This window comes from Homarus americanus, unplaced genomic scaffold, assembly GCF_018991925.1.
Source record: "Homarus americanus isolate GMGI-L3 unplaced genomic scaffold, GMGI_Hamer_2.0 scaffold6317, whole genome shotgun sequence".
NCBI classification, from domain to species: domain Eukaryota; kingdom Metazoa; phylum Arthropoda; class Malacostraca; order Decapoda; family Nephropidae; genus Homarus; species Homarus americanus.
The window spans coordinates 10,884,083-10,894,719 of record NW_024730668.1 but is presented as its reverse complement, the minus strand read 5'-3'; the positions used below and the strand labels follow the sequence as shown (position 1 = coordinate 10,894,719).

The 10,637-nt window shown below is 40.5% G+C and overlaps 2 protein-coding genes across 2 annotated transcripts; both read right to left on the bottom strand.

Moving 5' to 3' along the window:
- Window positions 1–4,899: 4,899 nt before the first annotated feature.
- Window positions 4,900–7,620, bottom strand: LOC121867137. The gene is made up of 2 exons (XM_042366890.1): window positions 7,250–7,620; window positions 4,900–5,736 (listed from the first exon to the last, which is right to left on the bottom strand). Exon 2 carries the CDS (start codon window positions 5,732–5,734, stop codon window positions 5,138–5,140), a length of 597 nt encoding a protein of 198 aa, XP_042222824.1. The 5' UTR covers window positions 5,735–5,736; window positions 7,250–7,620; the 3' UTR covers window positions 4,900–5,137.
- A 629-nt stretch (window positions 7,621–8,249) lies between these two features.
- Window positions 8,250–8,714, bottom strand: LOC121867081. The gene has a single exon (XM_042366837.1). It carries the CDS (start codon window positions 8,712–8,714, stop codon window positions 8,250–8,252), a length of 465 nt encoding a protein of 154 aa, XP_042222771.1.
- Window positions 8,715–10,637: the final 1,923 nt, after the last annotated feature.

Below are 10,637 nucleotides of genomic sequence, written 5' to 3'. Positions count from 1 at the left end.
AACTAATTGACTACAATAGACTGTAATAATATAATAATAATTATTATGTAATTATATATTAATATGAATGTAATAATCTAATATAATATAATATAATCTACCTATGTAGAACTGGTCAGATTTTGGATAGCACATGACTTCAAACGTGTACTGTCGCCACACCCAGAGGATGATTTTTGGCAGACAACCTGAGTTCAATAGCTAAGAGGCCATGGTGTATGGGAATCACCATCTAATAAAATCTCATGTTCGATAAACTGTCTTAGCCCAGATCAAGAATTCAAAACTGTACTTTTTTTCAATAGTTCATCACAAAATCACTGCACCTTATTTGAACTCAAAGTGTTAGTCACAGATTCATTTTCAAGGATTTTCTAGATCAAACTAATACAATAGATGAACTTATCCATATTAGGGACACTGGTATTTTGATAAGCACCCAAGTGACTCAACAATGAGTCGATCTTACACCGCTGGTTGCGCTTGTTTCCTTTCCTCAAAGCCAATTATATATATATATATATATATATATATATATATATATATATATATATATATATATATATATATATATATATATATATATATATATATATATATATATGTATATATTGCAAAGCTGTGTTCTTATGCCATGCTAAAACTGATAAATCAGCCATCACTTTGAAAGACACAGTCACTTTCGGATGGCCATCACAGTTTACTTTAAAAAAAAGACACACAACTATTATTTGTAACTGACATCCATTCTTTCTTATGTGTACTGTTAAATCCACTACATAATTCAGGGAAACTCTTAATATGATCTTTGACAATCCAGTCATTCAATACTGATTCATCCCGTGCAACTAAACGGCCTTCTCAGTCTTGTGGAGTTGTAGGCTTTGATGGTAATTCCTTGGAGAGGTGTTTGGGCTGGTTTGAATATTTTGTAGGAAGTGCATTTTTTGACAGCGTTGGAGCACTTCTTTTTGCCGTTATACCAGTTCCATCAGGATGCGTTAGTCTGCTTTCCGTGAAAATAAATTTGTTGGCAAAATGCTTCACACACAAAATAGAATCATCAGAAAGTGTAAAATTCTTCCCATGAATGACCTTTGCCCAACTGATCCAGGTGATCACTGTCTTTTGGGAAGAGGAACGTCGGTGTGTAGCTGGACCAGTAGTTTGTTTTGCAGCTAGGTACATAGCATTTTCGTGGCATCTGCAATAAAGTAGCGTTATCACATACTGGTAGTTTTGGTAATGTACAGGGAAAGCTTGATGAAATTTCTCCCATTTTACTCAAATTTGCAAGATATGCTGAAAACATTTTACAGGGCTTTTCACAGGTCACCTAACCAGTCTGTAGAAGTAAACACACTGATGATTAGATAAAGAGCGTCTGCAAAAGCGAGACTATTTTAGGTGACTTTAATTAAACTCAGTTACTTAGGAAGTATTGGTGGGAAAAGATGGATCTAAGAAAATATTCAGAGAGTCCTTCCTGGACAAATTAACACACACAGGACTGACAGATTATGGGCACAAACATATTGGATGGACTTAGTCCTCTCAAGTAGGTACCACTTAGATGTAGGGGAAACAATAGGTAATAGTGATAATCATATAATTTATCTACATTAATTACTTGCATGGGTTAAAAAAGTAAAATTCCATTCAATTCCCGAAGTATATAGTACTTAACTATAATGCGTATTATATTAGGAGGGAAAGCTTGAATTTGTAATTATGAAGTGTAAAGGTATTGGTGAGAGGCAATTAAAGGAAGAAATGATAGTTGTAATGGACAATATTATCATATTGTTGAAGACATCTCTGCGATCTCTTTCTCTGACAATGATGTAGTCGATGAGCTGCCAGTGTTTGGATCGTGGGTGTTGTCACGAACCCTTGAACTTGTCGGACTGCCTAAACAAGGTATTGGCGATAGTCAGGTTGTGTGCAGCACACTTGCCGAGGAGGAGTAAGCCATTGGGATTACATTTGCCTAGTCCATTTCTCCCTATGGTTCCCTGTCAAATGTCAGCATCTCTGCTAACTCTGGCATTGAAGTCACAAAGGAGCACAATCTTATCTACACTAGCGGATGAAGGAAATTCACGATGGACAGGCTACTAAGGCGAAACCCAGCAAACTGGGCTATGGACAGGCCATTGCAACTCTCCCTCTCCTCAGTCGTTGCAACTGCTTGCACCACTGGATCAAGAAAAGGGAGAGCCAAAACGTGTGGTTGCAGCCTGCACTCCAGCCTTACCACATAGATCAACTCACGCTCAGCCATCACCCAGCTCATCATACCTCTCATCATCATGAAAAACCCTATACCCCCAAAAGTCCTATGGCGACCGACGAATGGCGACAGGGACAGGCGGAGGTGACTTCCGGGAGTCTCTAGTCACAACTCTGTGCATGGACGGCATACATAACATGGTCGTGTATGCTCTAGGATCTAGGCAGCAGTATAATTCGGCCCTGTCTATGCGACTGAACAACATTTACCAGGAGTCACTCTGCTCACCCCATATGGGGAGGGGGCTAGAAAAGGTGCCCTAAACATACCCTGCCTAAAGAACCAAGCTGACTGGGCAACCGCACCCAGTAAAGTCATCCTTATGCGGTCGAAAACATAATAACAATCACAGATCGAAGCAAAAACAAACTAAGCAACCTCTTATGGTCGCTGCATGGAATGTTAGGACCCTTCTGGATACCTTCAGTAATCAAGGCCTTATTCAACTCATAAATCCACATACATCTGCAACATAACAAAACAAGAGAATATTTGGAGTAAAGGTAAACACAAACATAATTTATTCCATAATATGCCAACATAATCAATCAGACATCATAGCTGTATCAATGGGGTTCTCTTCTCCGCCGAGTAGAATGACGAAGAGGTATCTCCTGCATGATACTAGGATTCAGCAATGTCGTCCCGGTATCTCCCTCTGCAGCAACTCCCTCACCATTATCCAATATTTCTGGCTCCACTGAAGGTGAGGTTGATCCAGCAGAGATATCTGAGGATGAGGTTCCACCAGGGCATGGAGCAAGATCACGGAGGGAAACTGAAGATTCACGTCCATCTGGATGCTTGATGTGTGCATACGTTGGGTTAGCTTCGAGGAGCTCCACCTCATCAACGAGAGGGTCACCTTAGCTTGAGCTGACGAATCCGAAGTAAGAAGACAGGACCTGGAGTCGTTAGCCATGTTGGCAGGGATGTACAGTCGGAAACCATAATCTCTAGCCACCTGGGTCGGTGCTGGAGGTTAGTACAGCCTTCTTTCTGGAAGGAGGCCCACTCTAACTATCACGAGGCAACACACGCACGAACACACACAGTCATAGTATGGCTGTATAGATGACATTATGTATAAGTATTGTATATGGCATTTTGTACTCTGCATTATCTTCATTATATATGAACACGAAGAAAAGGTACCATAGGTTGTAGTTACGAAATTATGAATGGAAATAAACACTTCCAAACCACCCAGTGTATTCACACAACGTTTACAGCGCTTGTGTGTTTGTGTGTGCCAGACCACGATGATTAAACCACACCCAATCTATATCTTTTATTTTCCCATCATTCGCTAACTATATGAAAAATCCTGTTTAATTTAACTACATATTTCAAAAACCTTAAATTACATGTGGATCAGTCACTCCTCATTTGACACACTTATAGTGTAATACTTTGACCATCCCACCTGGGCACATGGAGGCCCACGGTAACTCTCACGGGGCAACATACGCGCAAACTCGCAAGTTATGATATGAACCCTTTCAGGCTTCACTATCATTATCATGTTATGTTCACCGTGCTATGTATCTTGGTAACTAGTCATAGTATCAATACATGACAGTGTTATTTGTATAATATTGTAACTTTTACCCTACAGGTATTGCTGTAAATCATGGACAGGAAGGATACATAAATTGTAATATCAAGTGTATGGTTCGCTCAAAGCCACCTCAAGTCAGAGAACGCATCACACGAAGTTACACTGTGTGTGTGTGTGTGTGTGTGTTTTCTGTAACATTAAGCTTCATCCTTAGTAGGTAAGATGTTTCATAAAGAGGTTTCTCCCATTCGTCATTGTGAGCATCGTCCCAGAGCACATTGTTTCCATTAAAACCATGGTTCATCCTTATTTCCCTTCTTCCGTGTAACTATATCCATATGGCTAAGTGCTTGCTTTTCATTTCTTTATTTACCAAAATAATGTGGATCAGTTACTCGTTATTTAACACATACATGCACTTTGAGCATCAAGATTGTTTTGTAGGCATGACTATTGGTTAATTGAAACCCCAAAAATATTTTCACATTTATTATGCATAAACATTGTAAACATATCTATGTGATTATTGTAGTATATAACATATATTTAATGTCTGGACAGATTCCCAAGAGCTATGCATATTAATGCATAGATTTTATAAGCATATTTATGTGAAGTGACGTAAAACCACATAGTAAAATACCTGGACAAATTCCCGAGAGTTAGGAAACGAAGTCTATGTGGCCCCAACGAGGTTACACCAGAGAGTTAACTCCCCCGCCACCCCCTACAAGGCACCGTCGTGGGCAGAGATTTAATTCTTGACCACAGGATCCCGAGGCAAGGCTACTACCACTGAGACACCTCGTGCCCATAGGTTAATACCGTGCCCAACCTCCATCTGCTGCTATAACTTCATGCAATCTGGTGGGCATGGAATCTACCAGATTGCTGCAGATGTTCGGCCTCCTCCTTATTCCCTCCCACACATTATGTGCATGTCTCCTCACTGCCTCACTCGTTTTCTCCTCAACATCCCATTCAACAACCATATGCGCCCATAGATTTTCTATTGGATTACAATCGGTTCCTTTTGGGGGGCCAGTCCAATAGAATAATCTGCGGGTGCGCCTCAAACCAACGCTTGACTGCCCGACTTGTATGTAGTGGACTGCGGTCTTGCACCATACATATAGGCTGTGGGACTGGGATGGCATATGCTCTCACCGATGGTAGAAAGGATGTCTCTAGAATATTTATATACTGGTCTGCATTCATGCGTCCCTCAATGTCCGTCAGTTCACCAACACCTCCCCACCACATCCACCCATGCATGGAGGTTGTCACACGATTGTTTGTCGATGTCTCATGGATGTGTCTTCGAGCATATCTTGTATTACATAATCGCCAACACTAGCGACCGACTGCTGCGACAGATGAGAAACATTTTTCATCGGTGAAAATGAGGACCTCAAAAAATCGACTCCCACATCCGCATACGCCTCAGCAAACCTTTTACGTGCTTCTCTGTGTGCCTCTGTTAAAGTTTCCTTACGTGCTGGGATAAAACATTGTCGGCCAATCTCCCGTATTCGCCTCCTGGTAGTTATCGGATGACACTGAACTCCTGTTTCCCTCGTTATACGCTCGGCAGTTGAGAGTGGTGCTCGCTCTGCTGGCCTTTGAATCTGTTGATATGCCGCTGGTGTGGTGACTCTTGGTCTTCCTGGTCGGGGCCTGGTGAGCACGTGACCCTCCTCCTCATATCTTCTCATCCAAAGCCTAACTGTATCCCTGGAGATACCAAGAAGGCGACTAAACTCCCGTATCCCCTTCCCTGCCTCGTGATATCCAATAATCCTGCCGCGACTCGTTATCACCTCAGGTCGATTAGCTCTCGTCCGAGGTGGCCTCACATGACGTTGTGGCTGAACCTCCATAACTGTGAAAATAAATGGATAAGGCATTAGTGCATGGGGCCTTTTGTATACACTTCCATTTACATACAAACTTGGACTATTTTTTATTAACATATTTAAGGTATACAGAAAGACCACACACGTAGACACTTTCATACACTTTTTATCGAATCACCTGGAGTCTACCAAAATGTCAGTTTTTTCTGCTATGTTCTTGAGATGTCTGCGTATTTGTGACGCTAAATTTATTGATGATGAATTGAAACACATTCGTTCCATTGCAAAAAAAACTTGGGTACCTTTCTTTGTTTGTTGATCGTTGTTTTAATTCGGCTAAAAAATCCTTTCAGTACTCTCAAACCAGGCAAATTCCTACACTTGAGAATATTTTAGCTCTGCCCTATCGCAATGAATTTGTCCCGTTAGTTCGGTCCCTCAAACTACTAAATATTAATGTAGTTTTCAAGTATGACTCAACCATTACCAATATGTTAATAAAAAATAGCCCAACTTTGAATGTAAATGGAATTGTTTATTGTATTCCATGTAGCAAATGTATTGGTAATTATGTAGAGCAGACAGGAAAACATTGCAGCTCAGAATCAGACAACATAAGTACAATATCAGAACAGCATCTGAAAGCAGTGCCCTGTTCGTTCATGTGAGGAATAATATCCCATTGCTTGGGGAAAAAAGCTTAGAAGTATTCAAATCATCTTGTGTCACAGAAAGACTTCTGGTTGAAGCTAGTTTGATTAAGGAATTAAAATCAATAAACCTTAGTGATGGTCAGTTCAAACCTGATAATATGTTACATAAATTTATTTGTCAGTGGCCCAAGGTTAAAAATGCTTTGAAATCCTTGGATCTAGATGTAGGATAGTTATTTAGTGGGTCCCTTATTTTTTGCCTGACCTGAGTAGTCACGTCGCCCCCTTCTCTTAAGCTCCTCTACGTGTGTGTTGATGTTGGTGTGGGGATTAGTGGATGACATCATTATGACCTAACCTCATGTTTAATAAGGTTACCCTGTATATTTAAGCCTCCCTCTGTCCATGTTTCCATTTTCCCGTGTGATTTTATCAAGATTTATCTTATCCACGTTTTCATTGTGGATCTACATGAAATATATATATATATATATATATATATATATATATATATATATATATATATATATATATATATATATATATATATATATATATATATATATATGCTACAAAAAAAAGAAAGAAGTTCCCAAAGCTTTCGTGTAATTCACATCTTCAGGGGTGAGTACAGACTAGACTAGTGTACACTGAGGTGGTTTTTCTTCTTTCCTTGTGGTTGTCATATACCTAGATCACGCACCTACAGTGATTTACTTGCATATATATATATATATATATATATATATATATATATATATATATATATATATATATATATATATATATATATATATATATATATATATATACATAGATATATTTATATATTATAAGATATATTTAACTCTTCTCCACAAATGGAAGGATGAATTATACGACTTACCCTTTGAGCAACCGTGTCCACACTGATACGGCAGGCCTCCCTACACACGACGTCAGGTCGGTCATTCCTATGTGCTTCGGTTCTCCATTTCGTAACTCCAGTATATGGTGCTTTCCCTCACTTCCAGTGGTTAAACAAGATTTTTCACGGTTTGCAATAAAATGCAATATTACAGTATATTAATATAGATTTTCCTCCATGCATTATACTATGACTAGTTACCAAGATACAGAGCACGATGAACATGACAAAATAATGATAGTGAAGCCTGGAAGGGTTCATATGATAATTTGTGTGTTCGTACGTATGTTGCCCCGTGAGAGTTACCTTGGGCCTCCATGTGCCCAGGTGGGATGGTCAAAGTATTACACTATAAGTGTGTCAAATGAGGAGTGACTGATCCACATGTAATTTAAGGTTTTTGAAATATGTAGATAATTAAACACGATTTTTCATATAGTTACGCAAATGATGGGAAAATAAAAGATAAAGATGGGGTGTGGTGGAAGCATCGTGGTCTGGCACACACACACACACAAGTGCTGTAAACGTTGTGTGGATACGCTGGGTGGTTTGGCTGTGTTTATTTCCATTCATAATTTCGTAACTACAACCTATGGTACCTTTTCTTCGTGTTCATATATAATGAAGATAATGCAGAGTATAAAATGCCATATACAATACTTATACATAGTGTCATCTATACAGCCGTACTATGACTGTGTGTGTTCGTGCGTGTGTTGCCTCGTGATAGTTAGAGTGGGCCTCCATCCAGAAAGGATGCTGTACTAACCTCCAGCACCGACCCAGGTGGGCTAGAGATTATGGTTTCCGACTGTACCCTGACAAGATCATCTTGGAAAACTGAAAACCTCTCATGTGGAATCATGTTGATGGATGTTGAAAGCAATGATCTAATAGAGTGAAGTGCTTCAGGTAGGAGAGCCTCCCATTCAGTATCCGTAAAATCTCGAGATTTGGCAGCTTAACATATGGACTTTCAGATTATGCCATTGTACCCTTCTATTTGACTGCTTTCTGTTGGGTGGTAAGGTATAGTTTTGGTGAACGCCACTCCATGACTAGCGAGATGAGTTTTCACTTCATGAGACATAGATGCACTTCCTCGATCAGAGTGGACAAAACTCGCCATACCACAAAGCGAGAGTATGGTATCCAGACATCTGATGACAGTTGAGGATGTCATGTCAGCACATGGAATAGCAAAGGGAAATCTGGAATATTCTTCCACAGCAGGGAAGAGATAGGAGTTTCTTGTGAGTGATGGAAGAGGACCTTTGAAGTCAATACTCAGTTTATCCATTGGTTGAGTAGCTTTGATAAGTGTATTTTCAGTAGGCCTGTGAAATGTTGGCTTGATTTTAGCACATACACAAGTTGGACAGACCTTTTTCACATCCTCCGTAGAAAATGGGAGGTTCTTTGTCCGGACAAAATGAAGCATTCTGACAACCCCCGGGTGGTAGAGCCCTTCATGGATGACAGTTAGGTTTGACGATGAGATGGCTCTGCTGAACGCTCGGGTGAAAGTATCAGAAGCAACGGTGTCTCTACCTGGCCGATACTAAATGGAATAGCTGAAACAAGCGAGTTCGAGCCGTCACCCTTATATCTTAGTCCTCCTACGACTGTCCAGCATAAATGCAACTGATCGCTGGTCAGTAACAATGGTGAAGTGCCGTCCCAACAACAGGTGAGACCACTTTCTCACCGCTTCAATTATTGCAGTCGCCTCCTTCTCAACAGGAGGATAGTGAATCTTACTGCCAGATAACATCCGAGACATGAAGGCTACTGGCCGACCAGCTCGATTCAAAGTAGCAGACACGGTCACATCCGATGCATCACACTCCACAACAAATGTGATGGCATGGTTAATGCTGTTTAGAGCAGCTTCCCCAAGCAATTTCTTCAAGTCATCAAAAGCAGTGAGCGTTTCACGGTCCAGAGGAAAAGATTTAGCCTTGTAGAGAGGCCATGCTTTGTCTGAAAACTCCGGGATCCACTTAGCGTAATAAACAAACATACCAAGTACACGTTGAAGAGCCGATCGGTTTGTAGGTGGTGGAAGTTCTTGCAGTGGTTTTAGTCTTTCAGGATCTGGTTTGATTTGACCATTTCCAAGTTGATAACCCAGAAGATTGATCGATGTTGCTGATATTGTAGATTTGGATGTATTGAATGTCAGCTTCCTTTCCTCAGCAGCAGCAAGAAATTTCTCAAGATTTGCGTCATGTTCTTTCTGATCCTGACCACCTATAGTAATATTGTCAAGGTAGGGAAATGTGTCACATAAATTATCCTCCTCCACGAAATTGTCTATGGCTCTTTGAAAAACGGCAACACCATTAGTGACACCAAATGGTACACGTGTGAATTGATACAATCTGCCATTTGCTTCAAATGCTGTAAAGGGTTTATCAGACTCGCTTATGCGTAGTTGATAGCATGCGCTCTTTAGATCAAATGTTGAGAACACGTGGTACTTAGCAAGAGTGTTGACCATCATTTCTATGTTTGGCAATGGATATTCGTCGAGATTGGTGTAAATGTTCACCGTAAAAGAGTAGTCGCTGCACATTCGTTTTCTGTGACAGCCTGAATCATCTCTTGCAATCACCACCTGTGCACGCCAAGGTGATGTACTTGATTCTATGATGCCTTCAGACAGTAAGCGTTGTATTTCTTTGGTAATGAACTTTTGGTCAGTAGAGCTACTTCCTAGATTTGGTGACTATCGGCTTTGCATCTCCTCGCATGTTTGCAAATAACAGTGGTTCTGACATACCTGCTGATGCCAGGCTACATACAGGCTTGTTACCAATGTTGGAAATCTTGAGCTCAGGTCTGGGTCCTCCATACTCTATGGTAACTGAGGAATGTTGTTTTTGGAAATCTATGCCGAGAATAACATCACCACAAAGATTTTCAATGACGCCCAGGCGTGTGTTTGGATAATGACTGCCATTCATATATAGATCCACCGTACATTCACTTATGACAGAAGCCGTTGAAGAAGACATTGCCAGGGTTATACTTTGGGAAACGGGTTTGATGTGAAGCTTAAGCCGATGGGCCACTCTCTTGTCAATGAAACTCTCAGAGCTTGCCGAATCAATAAGGCCGGAGATTCGTCTTCCATTTACCTTTAAGTTTGTAGTAGAGCAATTCAGGCAATGAGGAACAGCAGTTGAGATGGCACAAGGAGTAGGAGATGAAATGATGCCGTGACTTGTTTCTTATCCTTAGTCTGACAGACTTTTGCCTAGTGCCCTCTTTTTCCACATGAAGAGCAATCACTATCTTTAGCTGGATATCTCGCCCGTAAATGAAGACTGCCACCACAAAACCAACATCGTTTCTTAGT

Excerpts from the sequence above, each read along its gene's own strand:
- LOC121867081 (XM_042366837.1), bottom strand. The coding sequence starts at position 8,714 with ATGCTTCATTTTGTCCGGACAAAGAACCTCCCATTTTCTACGGAGGAT.
- LOC121867137 (XM_042366890.1), bottom strand. The coding sequence starts at position 5,734 with ATGGAGGTTCAGCCACAACGTCATGTGAGGCCACCTCGGACGAGAGCT.